At 25.8% G+C, this 25796-nt stretch overlaps 1 protein-coding gene across 1 annotated transcript; it reads right to left on the reverse strand.

The window, feature by feature from the left end:
• Window positions 1–14681: 14681 nt before the first annotated feature.
• On the reverse strand, window positions 14682–24092 carry LOC126899030 (chitin deacetylase 1). Its single transcript, XM_050673528.1, has 8 exons — window positions 23976–24092; window positions 23756–23934; window positions 21126–21301; window positions 20861–21010; window positions 20139–20238; window positions 19394–19715; window positions 16694–16960; window positions 14682–15963 (listed from the first exon to the last, which is right to left on the reverse strand). The coding sequence occupies exons 2-8, from the start codon at window positions 23814–23816 to the stop codon at window positions 15402–15404; spliced, it is 1638 nt and encodes a 545-aa protein (XP_050529485.1). The 5' UTR covers window positions 23817–23934; window positions 23976–24092; the 3' UTR covers window positions 14682–15401.
• Window positions 24093–25796: the final 1704 nt, after the last annotated feature.

Genomic DNA, 25796 nt, shown 5'->3' on the forward strand with positions numbered 1-25796 from the left:
TATTCCTCATAGCTATTTTACCATTGTTAATAAAACGCTGATACTTGATTTGCTTTTTTTCAAGTAAACATTACTATTTAGCCTTTTCAAAAAAATGTCTTTCGTTAGTGAAACTAATTAAAGATCTAAGCTCCCTTACAGTTTTTTATCAAACTAGTATTTATGCTTTTTTTTCAAATATAAGTGGATTAATGTTCGACCGAATCAAGGAAATTTTTTTTGAAGATATCCAAAATATTGATTTTTTTAAAATCCTAAATATTGTATACAAAATTTCTGACCATGAAACTAATACTTACTTGGTTCTCAATTTATTAGTTGTCAACGTGTTGATAAAATTCCAATGAGAATTTGCAGTGACGTTATCATTTGTTAGGTAATATTCTTACTAAGCGTAAAATTAGTTTCAATAGAGGCGCACACGCGATGACGGCTTGGCTGAGGCAGACCGGTCGAATCAACGCAAGCGCCCTTGATACGGCCACTGACAGTAAACGAACAAGTTGTACGGGTTTTCACTTTCTATGATAATTTTTTCTTTGCTACAACCTCCCTATTTTTCATTAGATATCTGATGTATCGCTAAATTAAAGTTTTCTGCTATTATAAGTCTATATCTCATAGGAATAATGTTAACTACAATATATGATTGACCAACTGTAATTTTGAAAAAGAAAATAAATCATATTATGGTGCTTATAATTTTAGAACATTATTTGTAACAAAGTTATACATATATATTTTTAACTTAAAGATAAATTATTTTTTACCAATAAATAAAAATTACGCTGTCGTAAAGATCATGTGTAGCAGATCGTTTAAAAAATGTTATATAACAGCTTATTGTCCGTACGGAATATATAGAGTATAAAGCATTATATTGTATTGTTTCATTAATAATTTATTTCAATATTATATACCAACATAAATGCTCGAGGGTATTTTACCCGACAACGGAAAACCTTGGGCTATGGAGAAAGTCTAGCGAGATTATCCGATAAATTGTACAATAATAACGATAATCGTCTACTTGCCCAACGAACTGCCATAATTATAATATTTCTAAGGAATAATTCCAACAAAATAACTCTACACTAAACAACCATATAGAATGAAATACAAAAACACATCATACATACAGATATTAATATTGATTTTGTTAATTTACTTTAGAGTTTTATGAGTGGTAAAATTACTACATGTAGCAGAACGAGGGCAGTTAGTTTTCTAAGAATATATATATAATATATGTATATTTTTTTATTGATGTATCATCATTAGCTCTTTAGTATCTATCTTAACTATTTGGAGTTGACTTTACCTAGCGATTTGACAAGATTTTTACACCGATGTCGACCTGACGCAACCTTATTACGGCTGAGGTAGCCATTTGCGTTCAAGGCGTGTTTCACAGTTAAAGCTTCCATATAATTTTACATGATTAATGATAATATGGTCACCCATCTGAGAACCAATAACAAATAGCGCTACTGAACATCAGGATTAAATCGATGATTGAATAATCCACCACACCTCTTTTTATTGATGTTTACAATCTGTTAATATTTAAATAATTAGTATACGAGTTGAATATAAATATGTCATGAACAGTTTTGTAGTTTTAATTTATTCACTTTTTGCGATATTAGCATTTGAATATTTAGAAACGAGTAAATCATTATTTATAGAACAAATATGAGATAGTATACTTAATAAATCACTCTGTATATTAAACATCCGGTTTATAGAATATGGAGTAATTTTATATTATATATATTGTAATGTTATTATATCAATATGAAAAATTAAAAATGGCATTTTGACGACGTTTGTCCAGTATTTTTGAGATCTTAAAATAGACAGAGTTCATGTCCATGACAGGGCCAAATCATAAACATAAATGTATTTCAATAGAAGCCTTTATTTATAACTGTACGCTTGACTAAAAATATATATGAACTTTTGTACACAGATAGCAGTGTTGTGAGGATTTTTGATTTTGGTTTGCTAAAGATTTCAATTTTTGGCATATTAAATACTCTAACTAGCGCCAAAGTCATATACTGTTAATAGTAATAACTAACTGATGGGGAGGCTATTGCCACTTTCGGCTACACTAATGTACTCAGAGTCAACAATTTAATGCATAAAATTATTAAAAAACTCTTTATTTTATTATTTGATGAAAATAAAATAAAATATACCATATTTTATTTACTGCACTACATTTTACAAACATTATAAACAACATAATTTAAAAGATGTCCTATATTGTTTACAGTAATATAATATTAATTAAGCGTGAAAACGAAATACCTCTTAATACGGTTAACACCAGAAAACTACCCATAAATATTATTTAATAATTATATGACTAATATTAATGATATTTGTCATTTAATTATTACTATACATGCAAATAGGAATATAAATTTTAAGCTATTTAAAATAAAAAAAGGTTAATTTTTCATTTTAAGTATCAATTACTAATAAATTATTTAATAAATAACCTAACCCGTGTTTTTTTTTGTAAGTTTCTCTGGAATTCCCTTATAATACGGCCTTGGATGCATTTAAACATTAGTAGTTCATTAAGTATTCTGTGTTAATTTGCAAATATCATATTGTTACACTTTTTATTATTAAAAATAATCATAAGATTTTGAAATAATTAAACATCATACTACATCATCATAATACAATTATTTTTATTGCATAGCTGTACGAGGAATGAGTTTAGATTTTTACTTTAAATATTTATTTAAAATTAATATCATGTGGCAACGTCGTAATGGCAACATTATGGAGTCAAAATAACATTTAAAACGTTTAGAAAAGGAAATTTCCCATCAAATAGAGTTTTATACTGTATTGTTTTGAAGTACAGCAATTCAAAAATAATTCTTAGAATCGTTCTATTTTTGTAAAACTTAGATGTATTTAATAAGAAATGTATTTCTTAGTTTCACTTAGTTTTAACAAAAATTATATTTACTATTAAACTAATTTCATTTTTCTTCAAAAATATTTATACTTTTTAAAATACAACTTAGTGAAGTGTAAGTATTTGTACCGATTACAACTTCAAATAATTAAGTAAGTAAAAATTTATAATATCAATTTTAATAATTAAATACATAACATTTAAACTATGATTAAGTAATTTATTTGTACAAAACTTCGTGAATTACAATAATATGAAAATATTAAGTTGTGTTTTAATGCCACTTAAATTTTTGTCACTTAAGCACTAAAAATATTATTTATATTTATTTAGAAGGGAAATTTAGTTTAATTGTGCAATGTGACGGTTATAGGCATCTGGTTGAAATGGCTGCTTCTCGCCAACACAATTTTATTGAATACAATACGGAATGAGTTTACACACTTCTAGTATGACAACATAATTATTATTTTTTTATGGAAGACAATTAAAATGTTATATAATTTAACTTAACTTCAAACACACAAGGTTTTGAATATATGTAAAATGAGACTTGACTACAATTTTGATTTAGTTATTTTTTAGGGCTTCTAGAAAAGTAATATAATGAATTTTTGGAATTTACTGATATTTTTTAATACACATTTTTTATTTACTCATATAATTTTAATGAAGTTTACAAATATAATTTATCATTTTAACTTTGTTTTTTTTTTTACAAATAATCTAATAATTATACAATTTTTGTTCAGTTATTTATTTTTTAACTATAATTTTTTTATTTGAAATTATGTTTTAAATTAAAGTCTATGAAATAAAAAAATAATTTATGTCATTTTTGCACTAATACATAACATTAAAAAATTTTAGGTAATTAATTCTCATTTAAAGCTATTATTAGGTTATTTTCAGTGATGTATAGTGTATTTTGCAAAGATAGATATCGATATATATATATATATATATTATGCAATAAATACATGGCAAGTCTCCTCTGAAATAATATCTTAATTTTTTCACGTGATAAAATAGTACATAAATAATAAAATAACGAAAATAAAAGATAAGGGTGGAGTAATTTTACATTTCGTAGAAATTAATTCGTACATTTTCTATTTACTTTTATGGCATTATAAAAACTTGTAATTATCATTGAATAATNTATAAAAACTTGTAATTATCAATTAAACACATATATCGTAATATTGTCGTAATAAAAACAGGTTTCTAAAATATGTCCCTAATGCACTTACATCACATTTTTTTTCAAAATTAAAGAAAACATTATTTATATTATTTTTTTGTACAATAATTAAACATATTGATTAATTGTATTAATATAATTTTTAAAGTATTATTCTAAATATTTGTCAATTTGAACAAATTAAATATCAGTGATATTGAATAGTACATTTTATAATTAAATCTTACATATTTACAGAGTGACTTTTTTTTTACACTAGTCATTCAATAACTCTTAAAATAATAATTTTTGATAACATTTTTTTTTTTTTTGGCTTTTAATATTTTGCTCATTTATTTCCATCTATTATAAAATATTTTTTATTGTTAATATCTTCTGAAATACTGGTCCAAAAGTTGTTATCGTCCAGTTATTTTTTTAGTTACATCATTTTCTAATTATAAGCTATTTGAATATATATATTGCCCTATGGTGTAATATCTAGTAGGCGTTTGGTGTGAACACTCCTCCAATGACGTAGCTAAGGGGGAATAGATCCAAATAAGCTATAGTTTCCCTATTGATAATTATTATTATTTATAATATAAGGCTTTGGCGCTAGAAAAATATGCAATAAGCCAAAAAACAAAAACAGTCATCCATAGTCCCTAAGCAAAAATCCTGACTCCACTTTGCATGCAGAACTGTGTCAGAAGGGTTGAGTCACTGTTTAATACAAGCTTTATATTTTTTGATGCCAAAAATGAAAATATAAGTAAGTTCTTTAAAAAATTCGCTCGCTTTTTTTGAGAAATTCTGACTATTTACGACAATACACTAATAATTATGAAAAATGAATTAAACTGCAAACAAAATTTATTTTTAAGAAAAATTATATATTGTTACAGAAATATTCACATATTTATTTAATACATTATTGGCATTCCATTTAAAATAAAAAAAAATACTGTTCATTTCACAATATAATTTGAGTTATTAAATACTTTTAAGGGTCGTAAATGTACACTTTTGCATCCTCTAGGTCGTCTTGTAATTACGTCATGACATTACCATTTTAAAAATAAAGATAGGCACCTTTACAAGACATTAGATAGAAATATTAAAAATATTTTTTTACATATAAATGGAGAAACATATGTAATTAATATAAGTAAATAAAAAAATGATTATTCTAAGTAAAATCTAGTGGGCTAGTTAAAAAATCCACTCTGTATAATCATTTTATATACAATAAGTACCTAAGTTATTGAAAAGCGAATATAAAAATTAAAACATATATTTTATTTGTGATAAATTTTCTCTTTTAATACGCCTTAAACACGTTTAAAATACATTAAAAAGTGAATGGCTTTTGTTAGAACTCATTTATACTTAATAAATTCATTAGACATCACTGTGTAAATTATTCAATAAGAAACAAAGCTATTTAATTATTCGGGTTTCTGATGAATTTAGTATAATTAATTTATAATAACGTACGTACATATTGCATGATAACCTTCCATTAAATAATAAGAAATATTCAAATTAAATTTTAGTTTCGATGCGAAGCTGAGAAAGTATTAATTTTACTATGATGTATTTTTTTTATGTGTTTGTTGCCACAGTTTCTCAGCTCTCGCCGGACCGATTTCTTTCAATGATTTGTCAAAAGATCACGAATTGTATCTAGTTGAAGACATTTTCCTTAAAAATTGAAAAAATTTCCCTAGTTCTTGGTAAATGGGACAATAAATTCCCCAAAAATTTATAATTCTTAAAATCTGTAATTTTTTACATTTTTTTCTTAAAAGTACCATAATTAAAAAAAAAGAACAAAATAAAATAATTTTTTTTGTTTAAATATCTCACGTATTTTCCATTCATTTGAAAAATTTTTTTTGAAAACCAGATATTTACCTTGCTACAGAGAGGAGCAACATTTTTACAAAAGTTAATTTTTTTGACTTAATTTTTGAAAATGTACCAGTAACGTTTCTTCTAACAGAATATTGTGGCTTTTTCAGTTAAATATTTGTAATATTTCATATATAAATATTTTTAGTTTTATATTAATAATATTTTAATATAGTTTTAATTTTAAACAAATTTATTAATAATTTAATAATATATAAATTAAAATTTATTCATTCATGTATTACATTTATATATCATAAAACTTATATATGCGAAACTCTAATTACAGATTTGAAATTGGGCCAATAATGGGTTTAGAAAAGTATATTTTGGTCTCTGATGAAAATACCTCGTAGAACAATAAATTTTTTTATAAGTAACAAAAACTATTCAATCAAGCCCTTCAATTTCTATACATATTTACCATAAAAGTAATATCTATTTAATAATGTTTTATAATTTTTCCGTAATAATTACATTACTAAATTATTAAATATCAATTTCATACTTTATTTAATTGCTATAATAAATATTTATTCATAAATTATACTTTTAAATATAAAAACTACTAATTAGGAAATAAATAAGGAATGAGTTCATTTTTTTTTTTTTGAATAATCCATCAATTTTTTAAAATTAAACACTATTTATAGATTTACATCGAAATGTTTATTATAATGTTTATTATATAGTGATTATAATCACTGTCTGATATCATTTATACTTGTCCCAATTATGCAACGTCCATACTATGCTGCGACTTATTTTTTTATTATATTTACCGAAAATAATTTTTTTCAAAACAATTGCTTTAGAAACTTTTTATTTCGAGGAGACGATTTTTTGCTATTTAAAAAATAGTAATCTTTTGGATATTCCCCGTATTTATGAAAATCTGTCCAGTGAGAGCTAAGAAAAATTTACAACACACTAAAGTATAAACGTTTTAAAATTTTCTTAGATTTTGATTGATTTATATTTGAAAGTCATTGTTTCTTCGACGACTATTTAAAACAAATTATATAATATATATATAATTATCAACCAAAATTAAATGATAATCAATATTATAGACCAATAATTCATAGAAAACGAATTATCGGAACGTCTTTATTCTTTTAATAGTATAGTACACAAAGAAATCATAAATATAATTTAGTTTTAAATGAAGTAGAAATTCCGTTGCAGTACAAAACACAACACTTAAAAATTTACCATTTTTACAAACAATTTTAAGATTTTTGACTTTGAGGCTCAATAACTACTTGAAGCCATGTTGTTGGATAATTCGTCTTAAATCATCTTAGAGTACATTGCATTAACTATTATTATTTAATGTAAGATTAAAAAGTTTAGATTTTATTAAAACATCTCAAAAATAAGCTCCATATTATTTTAGTTAAAAATTGGATTTTCATAAAAATAAGTCGTCGGCCAGGGAAATATCTTTAATATTGCCAATACAATTTTTTAATGGTCCGTCCATCATTCAAAATATTATTGCAATGTAAAGTGAAAACTAAAAATATCAACATTTAATGTTTTATGACAATTCTAATTTTTTGAAACATTTACCTTTATTAAGCATATTTAGAGGAATTATGATGCTATAAATTCAAATAGATATTTTTTAAAACAATACATACGTATAGTTGAGGAAAGTCGGTTTAGTAATAGCAGAATAATCGTTTTTCAGTGTCAAAAAAACATGGCAGAGTAAAGGCAAAAGCTTCTTAGCGGTACATCGGAGTTAAAAAAATTCATAACGTTATTAATTTATTAACTTCAAATTTTCATTTTAGTTATGCTAAATATCTAATATATTTAATTTTTTTTTTTTTTTTTAACTTAAAAATTGTCTGAATTAACCTTATCTAAAATCTTCAAAGTCCATGCATGTTTAGAACGTAAAGTTATCTTATTTAGTGTATCAATATTCCTATAAAATCAATATGTCATGTATTATAGTATTGACAATTTTTATATCTATTAAGACACAGAAACATGGTATTAATTTTATGTGGGGTTTTTATTACATTGCATATAACCTTGAGATATTCAAGATTTCCTGAGTGGAAGTATGTTAAGCACTAAAATATCTGATCATTTTTTTTAAGAACAATACGGTTATTTAAAATAAATACCTGTTGATTATCCTTGAGCGAACTGATTAATAAACTTATGAAATCTGTTGTGTAACACTAAAAGAAAACAATAAATTCATGTTATACTAAATGATTTTTTTTTCTTAGGTACACAGGGTTGAGAAGATATTTTTTTAACAATGAAGATATTATTTTGTAAAAAAATTAGATACAATGGTCTGACATTGTTTTATTATTATTATCTCGAGTATTAAGTGTATATTTAATCTAAGAGAAATATAACAAATATTTTCTAAATGATTTTTATTTACAATTTCATTAAAATACAATATAATTATGATATAAGTTTGTCCGTGTGGTAAAGTTGTTCATTTTAACAAATATTTTTACCAATATATTGATACACGTCATCAAAAAAAACTAAAATAGTATACTTTTAAATGAAAGCACTCTCGTCAGATATTATTTGTATAAGCAAAAATTATCATTTCTATTCCGAAGTAATGAATCTGTAATTTTTAATAGTTTTTTTATTAAATAAGTTACAATCAATTACAAAATAATAAGGATAATAATAAAAAAAAAATTTTTTTGCAGCCAGTTTAATAAACTGTAAATTATTGAGCTATATTGAATTTATGAATCTGTTAAAGCTTTCAAGGATTGTCTTGTTGCTTGAAGTGCTTGAGGATCCATGTTTACAGTTGAGTTATGACGTTTCGGACTCAACTGTAAACATGGATATATATTGAATTTATGTTGTTTGATTATGTACGCTTATATCTATTTAAAAAGTTTTAGCTTATAAAACCAGAAATAGCAATGAATTAAAATAACCAATGACTAATGAAATTCAAGAAATTACTGATTTTGGCCAATAGAATTCATGACTAATAAAAAATGTTTTCAACCTTTATTAAATTTCCAGGAGCTCATTAAATCAGAGGTCATTTATAAATCATTATTTATTGATTCAATTTAAATAAATTATTAAAAATAAAAGCTGGTTTTAATAATTAAACAAAAAAAACCATACTTATATATTTTAAAAATGAGTAACAAAACGTAATTGTTTAAAATGTCATCATTTATTAATTAAAGATAGCTTTGAGCTATGATTTTTTTTCACTAATATTACAACTAGGTATACGTATTTGATTGTAAAACCTTACTTATGTGGAATGCGTTTGATCATGATGGTAAACGTATTTGATTATATTTCATATTAATAGTAAAAATGTGTACTGATAACACATAAAAATATTTATTAGATCTAACTAACATGTAAGAGTGACTGTGTAAAATTTCCATAAAATAAAATAAAATAAGCTTGTGCAATATGGAATTGAAAAGATTTTACAAATAATAAAAAATTTTCATTATAATTATAGTTAAAATTTCTTTTTTAAAAACTTTAATTTAAAAAACCATAAAATGAATAGTTAATAAATAGAATCTCCCTTGTAGATTCGATAAATGACAGAGTGCAATTATGGTTGGGCTATGCAGTAAATATGCATATATAGCTTTTGAACTAATTAAAAAAAATTAAGATACCCTTAAAAATTAAAATTTTATAGAGTAATCTTTTAGATTACTCTAAAGAACTTCCTTAAAAGTATAAAAACGATCTAAAAATATTAACATTGAGATGTAAAATATAATGATATGATCTATGAAATTTCTCAAAATAAAAAGTATTCTTTTAAAATAATTTAAAACAAAAAGATTGATCTGAATAAATTATTTTTTTTATTTGATTTTCTGTTAAAGCTATTATTAATATACAAGAAAATATTTTCATTTTAAAAATATAGTATATTAAACATAATATTAGTCAGTGTTATTAATAATAACGTTAAATTAATATCTCAATTTATTATATTCGTTGGTGTTAGGGTACTATTGCACTCAATTAAAGTAAAAACGTACGACTAGTTTTCATTTAACAGTTCATGTTGAATGTGTTGTTATGAATATTAAATATTTTTAAATAGAACAATTCATATAATTTATATGATATTATTGTACGTTAAAATTATTGTTTATCAGGACTCAGGGAAAGTGGGGAACTTGACCTGCAAATAGGACGAGGTCCGTTACCACGCTTGAACTTGGCATTCAGGCGCCAATACCGCCTACAACAATAGTAATGACCGGACAATAACTGTTTACTTCAACAGCTTTCTAAAAGAAGCGAAAACGCGAATTTCTAATAATACTTGACAGCCCACGGCCCCGAAAGCGATTCGGGTTCGTTTAGTAACAAACAACATTCCGATAAATAACACAATACTAAACCCGACTACTGTATGATTTATCATCCAAAATTAATTCTTACTGCCGGCAAAACTACTAAGTGGTTACAAAACAACCTAAATGGCTCCGTTATATAACTGACGCGAGACTAAGGCTCAGAATTCCTTTTTTTTTTTATATCCTTACACCAACTGTCAACATTAGAGTTTTACCACTTATGACATTTCTCTACGAAATTATAAAATTATTTAGATTATTATACTAGCTATTTATGCAAATACCAACTGTAAAACTGCATCATCTATATATTTTTAATATATTACTGTATTATTTAAACTAAGTTTTAATTGTATATACTTAGATAGAAAAAATTCCTTTAGAAAAATATGCTTTAACAATACTTAAACTTTTGATTAAATACAATATCTGCTGTTCATATTAGATAACTGTCACAAAATTGGTATGTTTATAAAATTTTTTCATTTTTCTTGGTCGCAAATAAGGTGTGGTTGTACTTGAACCTGTATTTAATTTTATTTAATTCCTATAAAGTAAAATTGAAACGTATTTAATAGACAAGTGTCTAAAGTAAAGTTTGCAGAGTATTATTGTAGGTTAAACACGGAGTAATTAAATTTTAAATTTCAAAAACTGCATATTTCCATAACAAAATTCAATTACCCTGATAGAAATTCCTGGCAATAATCACCTATTTTTTTATATAAGTCTAGACATAAATGGATTTCAATAATTATTTATGAATACTAGTGATACGACAAACAAAAAATTTGGCAAATAGATAGTTTGGGAACTCTAAGGTTTAGAACTCTCCAGGTTTTTGTTAACTATCTTCTCAAAATGTGTACTAAAAAAAAAAAAATTAACAAATGGTAATTTTAAGTTAAAGAGATTTCTCTTATAATACTCACAGGAGGTACTTAAAGGTCTCATAAATATAATTAAAAAAAAAATTCAAATTCAAATTATAAGATCAGAAATTCTTCACCCATGATAATTTTAGATACTAACGTAACTAAAATGAAAATTTAAGACAAATAAGTTCAAAATGTTATGAACTTTTTTAACTTCAGTGTATAGCTTAGGAGTTATAGGTTTTACTCTGCAATGTTTTTTTGTCACTGAACACAATTACTCTGTTTCTATTGGGCTGAATTTCTCAGCGATACGTCAAAAAATTACAAAACGTATGTAGTTGAAGTTATTACTTAATCCATTCGAAATTGATTTGAACTTTTAATTCCATTTAAATAATTTTTACTATTTTTCATTTTTAGATTTTTAATACACTTAAATATTAACATAGGAAGTTACTTTATTTTAAAATTAGTTATTAATCAAAACGTGTTTTGATCGTCACTGTATTTGTGACGGTAAATAATTACTTTTGTATTGTTGAATATCGGTGGCATTGTTATTCTATGTATGTACTTCCAGTGGTGATATTGACCCGTTGATATTCTTTCCCTTGATCCACTTGCTGACCGTCATTTGTATACTGTGGCCATCGTCACAGTATCAATAAAGAAGCTTAAGTCAATGAACTGTACGTAAAGAAGAACTAACGACCTTAAGAAATAAAATTTAAATGTTTTCTATTTGCAATGGAATTAATTATAATAATTTTCCTTTGTTGACTGACTGAAAAAATCAATTATTAAAATGATTGATATATATATATTTTAGACAATTATTAATTATTTTCATTACTCTGTTTAAAATGAAACTTGTATGAGTGAATAATTTTAAAACTAATAACAACATATATTGTCAAAACTATTTTATCGAATTGTTTAACTTGTTAGTGCTGTGAAATTGAAAAGACGAATGACAAAGAGTAAGTTTTAATGAATTCCTCTATAAATAGTAAGTTATACACGTAAAAAGTAAACAAGTGGCTTTTTTTAAAATCCACTAGGTCAACTTTTTAAATCTTAGATAAAAAAACTTACTTAATAGAAGCCATCACAATGACTGTTAAATATAACTCATGTTGAAGATAAACTACAAACCTAAAATTGAATTAAAAAAAAACTTTTTAAGGACTTGATAAATTGACAAAAAAGGATTTTAGTGGCATAATTAGGGATTTGTTATGGGGAGAGATATTCATTAAAAAACTTTTCATTCTTTCAAAACGAAAAAAATTTATCTTCTCCACGTGATTTCTTTTTTCGGAATCTACTCCTCTCAATTCTTTTTTATTCGTATATATGAAGTATTTGACATTGGATGACAACTACACAATGATTTTTTTCATTCACCCAATCAAGCAAAGATTCATATTAAATACGACTGTATTTAATGGGTAAGGCATAAGACGTATTATCTTAAAAGTTAGTTTTTTGGTGGATCTAGAGAAATAATTTAGAACGTTACGTCTTATAGCAACTGAAGGGTTCAATGTAACAACCAGTTATCTTCATATTAAAAATTGTTCAGGAGGCACAAAAAAACTAAAGAATTTTAGTACTTAACTTTATCTGCAAGGACTCTCAAAATCTATTAACAAAAATTATTCTCTATCGCAAAAAATAAAAATATGAATTTTCAAAAAGGTGAAGATAACTGGTTTCTTCAATTACAGCTCAAATGAAGTACTACAACCAAATGATTATCAAACTAATATTTTGTCAATATAATACTATTTAACGATGACATTTTAACTTAAACAATCAATTCATACTTAATTATTTTTCAAGTGTCAAAATTAATTAAAGCAATATTAAATGCAGGATTAAAGAAATTTAATGGTTTTATAATGTTGTCTTTGAAAAATTTAACATAATATGTAATAACATTTAATGATAAAACTGTGTCAAGCAGTGACCGTGATTGAGCTAGGACAAACGAGTATTATATCATAGATATACTATACAAAAGCCTCTAATACTGAAACTAGGCAATTTTCATATTGAATTGTATAGATTTTATTGTATTAGTTATTTAAATATATTTTCAAAATAAAAATAATAAATTATAATCACACACATGGATTACATTACATAGTTGTCATAAAATTTGTGATGTAATACGTTTTTTACTTTATTATGCCTTCATGTTTTTATTATAGTAGTTTACCACAACATATAAGAAGTTCATAACTGATACAAATCGATTTGTTAGTGAGTATTCGATTTTTTTCGTTGTACGTAATAGAAAGTAAAAAGTGACATTCGTTCAAATGATAGAGTGACGTATCAATTTATAGTGTTATAAATTTTCTAACATTATGCATATAATAATTTTCATGTAGAAAAACGAACTGATTAATTTGTTTAAAATTTTAATTAATCATAGCTATGTTTATTTTCAGAATTCTGTACCTCAGAGCTAATAACAGTTAATTAATTTTTCAGTTATGCATAAAAACAAAGCAAATCAAGTTCATTGAATCGCTACAAAGATTGAAATAAAATTTAGCATTCTAAAATCGTTGATCTACATATATAGTCCTTAACTATGATATATATACCATAAGTTCATATTTTTATGTGAATTTTTATCAAATTACGTTTGTTTTGTGCAAACATAATTTAGGACATAAAAATGGATAAGAAATGGAAGAAGTGATCGTTAAAAAACTTTGTTAATATGATGTTAAATTTAATTTTGAATACAAAAATATAGTGATCATAAAATCATAATTTTTGTACTTACGTTAGTCTAATTCTGAGATACAAAACTAGTAAAGAAGTTGGCGAAAAAAAAGTATATAAAGTATTTGAAAAATAGTTGGAAAACAATAAAGAGATATGATAAAAATATTAAACAAGTATTAGAATTATAATTACAAAAAGAATTGTTATGCGTTAAGTGTTAACTAGTGTTAATAATTAAAAATTACAATAGTGTCTTCATAGGTGTTTAATGGTAATATTAGTCAATTACATTTTCGATTAAGGTGATTAATTTGGATGATATAGGAGTGACTTTCTTAGTAGAAAAAATTGTTTTTAAAAAGGCGTTACATAGGACTGAAACTTGGTAGTTTCAGCCCTATGTAGTTATTATACACCTATAATAACTACATATTACCTATAATAACTGTATATTTACCTATTTAAAAGCTTAAAATTAGAGAGATAAGGAAATAATTGAATTATAAGCCATTTGATCTTAAATGTTTCAAATAACACTGATAGGGTTTATAATAAATTTAATCACTATTTGTTTAGCGAAGATTCAAACTGATACATAAAAATAATATTTGTTGAACGAAAAAACCAAGTAAAAAAAAAACAACTTACTTTTTAGTTTTATCGTATAATTTATTTACTATTAACTAAGTACAACGTTTATCAATTTTACAATTACATAACTGCTTGGCTACTTTGAAGTAACGACATAATTATTTTTTCTTAAAATCAAGACAGTTGAAAAGAATTTCAGGAATAATTACACAAATAATAAAATAATAATAAAACATTTCTAAAAATAATACATAATAATAATTAAAAAAAGTCAGACGAGTGTTTTTGTTTAATTATCATACAGTACTTGAAACAAGTAAGGCGTTACATGTGCCTGCTACCGCCGTTACACAATTTTACAGTTGCTGCAGAGAGTTGTTATGCTACAGTACCGTATAATAATAGTAGTAGTATTTTATAATAAACAATCACAGTTAATTGAGAAACCCGATACACTTGTATGTATAGATAATGTTAGAATGGGGGACCTATAAAAAAATGATACCGTTGTTGCCGTTGAGATAATAATGAAAATAATCGTCACGTATACACTTTGTATTATATTATATTTACGTATATAATACAAAAAGTTCGCCCGAAGCTGTAGCTTCGCGTGAGGACAAGAAAGGGAGACACTCTAAGGTAAAGTACCGACACGCGTTGCCCTTTCATGGATTAATATATAAAATACATTATGATAAATTGGAGTTAAACGAAATGTTATTTACGATTTAAATGTGAATATTTATGTGTGTGAGATCGGGGAACAACATACATGTGACTTAGAAGAAACCATCTCCAGTGGGGTCATTAAGCCATGGATAGTTGTTTGGACACCGTACACACGTCTGGAGGTTGATGGTTTCGCCGGGTACTTCTTTGCTAGTTAATTTACACGAGTGAGGTACCCAACAGGCCGGGGGACCTTCTACAACGCACTTTTCCCTCCAAGGTTCAAAGTTCTTTACTTCATTGATAATTCGTGGTTTCTGTATCCACTGGATCACCTGTGTCATGGTAACAAAGTATACATCGTTGTGACTAGCCAACACCTCATCAATCCAGAATAAGAAAGCGTCCAAATAATCTGGATTGTTTTTTAACCAAGCAGCGTGGAAGTAAAGACCCATGGGCGCCCTGTTCTGGTCGTAATGCCTTATGAAGTTATCATTGAGGAATTTGTAAAATTGGTCTCCTGATATAATATTTGAGCACGAGTCAACCATGGCACAACCGGGTAGATATTCATCAAAGTTTGGATCTTCTCTCCTATCGAGTTCATTCATAACCATTTCCCATACCGCGTGGCTTCGAGTTGGACAGTGTTGAAGGTTACCGTGGCATCTATAATGAGGCAGCACATACATTTTATTAATTTAAATCGAGATGGCTAAACAAGTAGTAGATAGTATACACTTAGAGGCTCTTGTAGATTTGTCTCGTAAAAGTTACGGGAGACCTTGAAAGAATTTTAGCACCCACTAAATTTAAATTATTTATCTTCTCCGTAAATTTTATTTTATTTATTTGATATTTCATAAAACTTATTAGTATAATTATTATGATCGAAATATTCAATTATTTCGTTCTTCTATATGGAAGAACATAGATTTCTTCAAAACTAAAAATAGATGGTGAAATGCTGTGTTAAACAGATGGTCTCAAAAAATTTGTTGATGATATACTGTACTATAGTATAATAGTTGTTTAATCATAAATCTAGGAAGTTAAATTATTGTTCCGAAACCAGATTGAGAGTGTGCGCGCCCACCAGTCCTTGAAACCTAACAACTTTCGCCGATTGAATAACAGATCGTGTAATCTTTAATCGGGTATAGAAATCGAATGTTTTTAACAAAATTGTTTTAACAAAAAAACGAACGCAAGATGTAAACTTTTTTTAAATTAACTACCTTTTGGTATTTTTTTTTTTTTTTAATTGAACTTTGATATATCTTATAATATTAAGTGTTTAAAAATGAGATTAGTAAAAATTAAAAATTTTGATACATTTTAAGGAATAAAAATATTAAATATCTTAATCTAAAAAAATAATTGTATTTAAATTTCTTACCTGTGTGGCATACGGAAGTACATGGTGTATGGCCAGAGAGGTGGGTTTGATAAAGGAGCGGTAATAGATGAGTCGTATAAGAAAGCTTGATTTTCCATCATGTTGAATTGATTGTTACCGCCTACTCTTAAATACGGTGATCTCAAACCAACCACACTATTATCAGTCAAATTAGCAAACTTCTCAGTAATTATTCTCATACCAGCCATTTCTCTAGCCCATTCCTCTGCAGTAGCGTTGCTCCAGAAATTTTCGTCATCATTATGTCTGTAAATAAATTCAAAACTGTTAGTAAAAATAAAAAGTATAATAATATAATAAAAGTAAAAATCGTTATTTATTTTTCATATATATAATATATTTAAAAAAAATTTTCAAATGAGAAGAAAATATGTCTTTGTATTTTTAATTTCGACAAAAATATTCGTTAGCCAATTATACAAAATTATTTTATTTATTATCAATGGTAATAATTATTTTTGCTAGTCAAAAGTTCTTTAGTGGAATGCGAACTATCTGTAAATTATCTTAAATAATTTTGCCTTTCGCTAATTTTATTGTTTTATTCGAAAGAACTAAATAAAGCCACAAATCACGACTAAAAATTATAGTATTATGTCAGAATGACCTAATTAAAGCTATATTTCCGTCTTTCTCCTACACAACCCTAACAGTTGCTTTAATTCAATTTTTGAATTACTTTATGTGAACCAATAAAAACATTTTTTCGTATCTAATACACTTTATGGTCATTCTTGCAACAGTATTTGCATAATCTAATAAGATATTTTAGGTTATCTTTATTATTTTATCATATTATATTACTATGAGACCATATTTGGTATTCAAAACCATAAAATAGTAAGAATATAATATCTGAAATACAGATATCGTATTTCATCATAGTTAAAGAATGACTTTAATTTTTATATATATTACAATAATTTGTTCATTATAATGATAAACATAACTTTCTGTTTTGAACAACAACAATAATACAGAAAATTAAGAATTTCAATTCACTATTAAACGGTCTTTAGTCAGTACTTTATTGTGAATGTTTCGTAATTATTTATATTTTTTGTATTTTGAAAGGTGAAAATTGTAAATTTCTTGAGTTTTGCTAATAATTTTTTTTGTTATTTTATTCATTAAATAATATTGACAAATGTAGTACTTGGTATTTTGAGAAAAATTGTAATGCTTATAATGAAAAATATTCTACTTGTGTAAATGAAATACTATAAACACATTATTAATGAATATTTAATTTTATTTGTAGATTGAAAACTACTGAAAATTTTGACAAATTACAAGTCTGTATTATTGATATTATGTGTAATGACTGTTTAATATAAGACTTATACTCTTTAATGAATAATTTTTCATAATATAATACAATAGGCATCTTGTAAAATTCATTATTAATTAGCCTTGAATAAAATATTGTGCGATTAAAAGAAGTAATGGAAGAGTAATATATTCAATGTAGAAAAAAAATTTATAATTCATGTATAAAAAAATAAATCTGATAAAAAAATAATCTAACTTTAATGGTTAATACATTATTAAAAATATATATAATACGATGTACATATGTTTAACCTGTATGACAGATTTATTTTATGGAAATATAATGTATAGGTATACCAAATCAAAAAAAGCATTGAGAAAATATTAAATAATTTTTTGTTTTTACAAGTATGTGTCTTTGCAAATTATTTATCGATTAACTAAAATTTAGATTCATCGTTAATAATGTATTTGTGTAATCTGAACTACGATTATTACATTCCTTTTTCCAATACAACATTAATCCAACGGGTTCGTATGCTAATAAAAAGGCATAACCCATTAATAAAATAAAATTTGAACCTTTTAAACAACTCGTTCACACCACTCAATACGCATACCGGTTTGCTCACGCATAATTATTGTCATTAAACTGACAGCTAATAATGGTTTATAGTTTAGTGCACTTGACATCAATGCAATAAATTTCTGAAGTTTTCCTATTAGCATTAAACAGCATCTTCGGTCCAATTATTTTACTTATTCACTTAAATATTAAAATTGCCACGAAAAATACAATTTCCCTTTTAGCTATTAACACATCTATGGAATAATATTTAATTAATTGTAGTTTTTACAAATTGGATTTTTTTATAATTATAGTAATTGAATAATTTGATAGCAAACAAACAATTTTTTTTTAAATGTCCCTTCTTCTGTTTTTCTTTTAGCAAAATTATTTTTCACTAATGATATACTTTCACATTTGATGAAAGTTTTATACTACTTTTTTGCGAAAAACGTTTAAATTTAGAATTTTGTCAAATTTAGCCTCGTCAAAATTCAGTGTTCACTTAGTAATTTATATTTTTTCGTATAACGTCTTTTGTGAACATAAAAACATAAAAATTACAATTATATGTATTGTGGCTGAATTAAAAGTAAACCTTATCAAAATCTTTAATATTACTATTAATTAGGTAATATTTTATAATATATAACCTGATCTTAAATTGAATTTTATTAACTAAAGTACGATTATTGTGCTCACCCCTCAAAAAAGTTAATTAGTCCTTTCCAATCCCTTTAAAAATATTCTGGCCGCAGTTTCTGATTATAGAGCGCGTAAGCTAAATTAAAACTACCTAATCAAATAAATATGTGTAGTATAATATGCATCCAACTTACGTTATTGAGTGTACAGCTATTTCATGACCTTTTCTGTGAGTTTCTTGAACAGCAGAATAATTTGTGTACTTATGTGAAACGAAGAACGTGGCCTTAATATCGCATCCGTTGGGGTTTCTGCGCTTTCCATTAAATATTTCTTTGTACAATTCAATGTTGTTGTTGTTAATGGCGTCGTCAAATGTAATTGTTATCATCTGTGGTACATCTTTTGCGGGTAAATCATTGGGTATACCAGTGCCGTCTTCAGAACAAAAACAATCTGGCAACACACAAACTGCGGGGTCACAGGGTGGTGCACGATTTGGATCATTGTCGCTATCTGATATCAAGAAAAAAATACCATAAAAAAAATGTTTATAACTTGTGAAACAAAATCATTTTCAAAACAGTTAAATCACCAACATACAATAAAGTTTTCAAGATTTTGTTAAGAAAGCAAATGATATCAATTCATTTTTTTGGAGTTTTAATTTTAATTTTGTAAACAAAATGTTTTGACTCTTTTAGAAAAATTTACTAAATATATTGATGTCCAGTAAGTAAGGAAACAAGTAAATTGTTGCAAACAATAAGAACAATAGAAACCCGTTTTTTTACTTACTGAACACTCTATATGATAGATTATGTATTATGGACGATTTTCGTATAAGCTTAAAGTGTTACTTTAGTTATCAACCTTCAATATACATAAGTTCTTCAAATATTAACGTATCAACACTTTGGTATTTATGTTTTAACTTACCACATGAATTTTCGTCTGATCCATCTGGACAATTCTTTTCACCATCACAGAATAGACTACGTTCAATACAAGATTTATCTCCGCAGGATAATTCTCCGTCCTGAAAATAAAGTTAAATTACATAACTATATATTTTACAAGCAAGTCTTTTATTTGTTGCTTTCAAAAATGAATTGCTTTTAGAAAAAGGAAGAAGGCTTATCTTTAGGTCAAGGTCAAGGTTATATAGTTATTAAAGGAAAATTATTTGAGATATTTTTAGCTTTTTTTATTTATAAAGACTGTTTCAAAAAAGTATTTATTTTTAAGAATAATTGACTAAAATCAACTTGTTTTTTTTTATTATTATTGAAAAGTTTGCTTATTTTATCAGATAACAATGGAAAAAGTATACTTTAAATTATTAATGAATCATGAATTATCTTATAACGTATGTTTATTTTAAAATTTTTAACTTTTTACTAAATAAAAATCTAATATGACTAAAGTCTTTTTTTATCAGGAACAAAAATATATCACGCTATAAATTATAGCACACCAACAGTTTTGGGCGTTAATTAACCCGAAATATGATTATGACGCAATAAAGAATGTAATTTACTGTAGGATACATGTATACATCTCAGCATGACTGACTTATTAAACAATAGATATACTGTTGTACTCAGAACAAAGTATATTATTCAAGGTACATTTGTAGGATTGTCCGAACGTATAATTACCTGACACAACGGTTCATCCGTGAACAACAGAGGCTTAACTTTGCGTTCTTTATTCTTCAACTTGCAGTTCTTCACTGCAGATTTCCAGTCACATGTTTGTTTTTCAATATCGAAATACAAACCCGCAGGGCAACGGATTGCTTGTAAACCCTGAAAAATTAACAATGTTTTTTTATTAAGACGAGAAAATTACACAAAGTTTCTCAATGAACCTGATAAAATAAAATGTTAATCAACTCAATTATCATGTTTTGTATTTACTCACCGAAGAAGTACATTGAATGACATCTCGACAGCTGTCACCATCTTGAGCTGTCAATCTAAACCATTCTCCTGCGTCTTTGTCTTTACAAATTTCGTTTTCGAAACTCTCCTCTTTTTTTGGTTCACTAGTAGTCGCTTGTTGACGTTTAATACGTGATAATAAAACATTAGCCGTCCCTAAAAAAATAATATAGAAAATAAATATAAATATATTTTATTGTGTAATTTATTTAAGATATGTTCATTTGTAAATATTTTGAATAGTCATTTTTTTTAATAACTCGAGAAAAAAATTCAATTCTGTATTCTGTAACTACCCCTAAAGTGACATCATTTTTTGGTATAACTAATTACAACAGAGATCTAACGTTTAAAAATAATGAAACGATATTAATTTTATATCAATGTTATTTATTAAATTAATATATTTTATAGTTCTGTCACACAAAATGTCTACTGTTAAAATGATGATCAATGACAAATACGCGTGAAAGTGTAAAGAAAATATAAATTCTTTAATACGAGTAATAGGTAAAATGAATAATAATATAATGTTTTTTATTCTTCCTACATCGTTGAACGTTTAACATTTTCTTTTTTCTTGGACTTTAGAGAGGTCATGATGGGAATCAATAATATTTATTTGAAAAATATTATTAATGAAAACCGTCATTAATGTGCTGTGCGTGATTTGCTTCTGTAAAAAATCTAAAGACATCCGGAGGTGTTGACGTACTCTAACGTGGTGCACATGCTGCAGTTGGTAAAAACTGTGCCTAATATCTGAATACTGTGAGTTATAGTATTATTTTTACTAGGTCTACTCCACTTTCACAATGCATAAACGCACGCACCCAATAATAAAAACGCTCATTATTCTTAATTTTATCTATCGATCATTGAGAGAATAAATAAAAGTTTTGCAGTCTACTTTCTATGCAATATGTTTGCTTGACGACGCTTTACAACGTCAAGGCTCTTTCTACAGCGAAAACATTGTCACACTTAGCTAGAATATATAAAACAACTTTTCCAACGCCCTCCCAGATCTCCTGCTAAATGTGGTTAAACTATATTAAGTATTTATTCTTATAGTGTTACTAATCATCACTGTCTAAATACATACTACACTTGCAATGCGCTGTATTGCCTCCAGCCGACTTGTTCAAAACTGGTATAGGCGTCTCAATAGAAATTATGAAAGTGACGTACAACATTAAACGTAATAGGATAAATCGGACAGATTTGCCAATGATAGTTTTTCATTGAAAATTGGGAAATTAGCTCAACGGTTTTATTATATTTAAATCAAGAACACTTAGTAGATGATTAGGAAATCAAAAAAATATTGTACTTATATTCATTTGGATATTTAAACAAAATAATAATTTTTTCCAGTCAAGTTAATATCTATTTTGGTCGATTTATCTACAAACATGTATTAAATCTCCGAAAATGTGTCTACGTACATATTGAAATATATTTATGTATAATTTACATTTCATTTTACACTCATTTAATTATAATTTATTTTACACCAAGTTAAAAGGAGTTAATGTAAATGAAAATAAAATATGTTTAATATACATATGTGAGTTTCTTCAAGATATTTAAATGTAACTCAAGATTTTTCTATTTTTTTTCTTTTTATTTGTCTCCTATTAAACTCATTTATTTTCATAGTGTTAAATATTCATATTTTATGATATAGCTTTTTTTTTTATAGATTTTCCTAAAATTATGACAAAGTGATGATTTCCGAACATTTTTAACTTTTGTATTGTGTAAAATACAATATTTATGACTTATATTATAATGATATTATGTAATCAATCTATTAGATTTCAGAGGAAACAACATTTTTCGGCCACTGTTTTGTTGAGTAACTTGTTTTTATTTTTTTGTAACACTGCAAACACGTCACTTGAAACCGCATACTCATCATTCATTTCCCCATAATACATTCCCTTGACTTATTTCTAAACCATTAAACAACCTACAAATTGCAACTGGTTGATATACAGAGTTTTATAACTAATTCTCTGTAACACCGCTAAAAGTATCACGCCTAGTCCGGTCAAATTTGTGTATTGATTTTCCACAATAAAATAAATGAAATCATATCCATGCAATTGTAACTTCTTAAACAAAGCAAGCTAAGTTTCATGACTAATTTTTAGAATAATAATTAAAGAGATATTTAACTACAATTAGTTTTATGTAAAAAAATTAATGCAAACCTTAGATAAGTATTATTTTCAGCAGTGCACATGCCTTCGACAATTGTTCGTTGTTTATGCTTTAAATACGGCACTGCTGAATTATTAAATTATTTTATAGTAAATCTCAAACACTTTGGAGGTTTTTTTTTTTTTATAATTTAATCTTCTCTTTTTTAAATATCAATTATAATTCAAACTTGAATATCTTTACATAAATTCCATTCGCGTTCATAGAAAATATTTTTAACGAGTTAAATAATTATAATTTAGAAATTGATAGACTTGGACGCTCTCAGAACTGACAAAGTCTTCAATTTTTAAATTTAAAACGCTTACTGATTAAACATAACTCTTTGCAAACTAATGTTTTGGTAAAGAATGTATTGTAACCAAAATGTATTTTACTCACCTGATGCAATTAGACATGTCAGGATCACAAAAAGTCCTAAAGACGCGCTGGTAGTCCTCATGGCGACAGCGTAGGACTGAGGCGCACGCACGCTCACCGTGAAACAGACGATTTACACACGGCCGCGTGTGAACGGTCGGAATTATTTTTGGCAGTGAATAAATAGCTTAATTATGTGTTGAAATTTGAATTTATTTATCGAATGGACAGTGTTGAACGNAAAAATTATGTTGAAATTTGAATTTATTTATCGAATGGACAGTGTTGAACGGTCCGGAGGAACGAACGACGGAACGAGATTCGGTATTACACTTAACCGCGGCGCGTTCATTTATTGTCTTATATACGCCGGTGTTCATTTCACCGGTGGATTTGTTTTCCAGTAGGTAGAGCCACAATACGGTCCTCGCCGTGAAAGTCTGCCAGCAACAAAAATATTATATCATACATTAGTGGTGCTTAAAATTATGATCAACATTTTTATTTACTAATTTAATGTTCATTAGTATGCTACGTTAAAAATTAATTCCTCATAATCATAGGCGGGACTAGATATTTTAATAGGACTAGGCACTTTGAATTTTTCACGAGTGGAAAGTAGAGGCAGATTGGCAAAATATAGAAAATTATAAATTACTTTTTATAAACATTTTTTTTAGAAGGATGAAGAAATTATCTATAGCCTCAACATACATAGAGTGATTCAATTCATGAACCACTTCAATCGAAAAATAGAAATATTAATAGATATTTTATTGGTTTCTATTAGTTCAACATTTTTTCCAATGTAATGGATAAATGTATCAATCATAAAAATATTTTTATATTCCTTATATCTTTTAATGGTGTCAAATTTAATTTTTCAAATAACAACACACTAAATTAACTAGCTTATTTTTTAGATAATAATTTATTAGAAAATGCTGGTCTATATCAACTTGTAGACATTATTCTCATTGTTTGTAACAACTAACCTCTATCCTTACTTACTGAACACCTTGTATATTTATTTTAGACATTTTCCGGCTTTACTCTTCATCTCATCTAAATATAAACATGTCAATAACTTCCGATAATTCAATAATTCTTCAAAAAAACTTCAATAATTCTGGTCCAAATGTTGTTATCGACCAGTCATTTTCTTGTCTAATGAATAAGCTAGTTAATTATGTGTGTAATTTGAAAAATTAAAGTTGATCCTCTTATAAGATATAAGGGATGAATATAAAACAATTTTTGTTTGATGCAATTAGAAAAATATTGAACTAAAATAAACCAATAAAAAAATTATCAATAATATTTTTATTTGTTGTTTAATTAAATGGTTCATGATTAGTAAATCACTCTGTATATATATATATACGTAAGAGATTTTTACTATGTAAAATATTAATTAAAAACTAAAAAAATATATAAAATATTTAAATTAAAAAGTCACCTATACGTATTTGGGGAATAATGTTGCTATCAGCTTACTGACAGTATGTGTTTAGCATTGATGATGATACATGAAATTAATATTTTTAATTTTTAATAAAAGATTACAATAATTATTTTAAGCTTAGACCATATTAGCCTTGGTTATGGCCTAGTCCAAAATTCCACCTATTAACATCATAATAATTTTTAAATTTTGTCTGTAGACAAAAAAAACAATAATTAGATTATCGTCGGATGAAAGAGAGACTTGTAGTCAAAAAATAATTTTATGTTTACTAAATGTCGCTTATTAATATAAACGAAAATTTTTTAAAAAATTTATTGAGGTGTAGATGAGATTTATAGAAGTTTAATCCACTCTAATTAAAAAAAAATTGAATAGGTATCCTGTTCGGTTTATTATTCTGTATCAGACTGTATCTAAGCCTACTAAATTGTACACCAATTTTAAATAAAAAGAATATAAATGTTCTTATTTTATTATATAATTATTTTTATAGAATGTTTTATTTATAAAATAGTAACAATTAATCTATGTAAAATTACAAAGGACGTAAATTCTTTATTTACTACTAAATCATAACTTTTTTCATGTTAGTTA

The sequence above is a fragment of the Daktulosphaira vitifoliae genome, unplaced genomic scaffold, assembly GCF_025091365.1.
Source record: "Daktulosphaira vitifoliae isolate Bord-2020 unplaced genomic scaffold, ASM2509136v1 Scaffold_2, whole genome shotgun sequence".
Taxonomy (NCBI): domain Eukaryota; kingdom Metazoa; phylum Arthropoda; class Insecta; order Hemiptera; family Phylloxeridae; genus Daktulosphaira; species Daktulosphaira vitifoliae.

Excerpts from the sequence above, each read along its gene's own strand:
- LOC126899030 (XM_050673528.1), bottom strand. The coding sequence starts at position 23,816 with ATGAGGACTACCAGCGCGTCTTTAGGACTTTTTGTGATCCTGACATGT. Across the intron at positions 21,302-23,755 it reads GACATGTCTAATTGCATCAG|GGACGGCTAATGTTTTATTA; the intron begins GTGAGTAAAATA and ends TTATTTTTTTAG. Across the intron at positions 21,011-21,125 it reads TCATTCAATGTACTTCTTCG|GGTTTACAAGCAATCCGTTG; the intron begins GTGAGTAAATAC and ends TTAATTTTTCAG.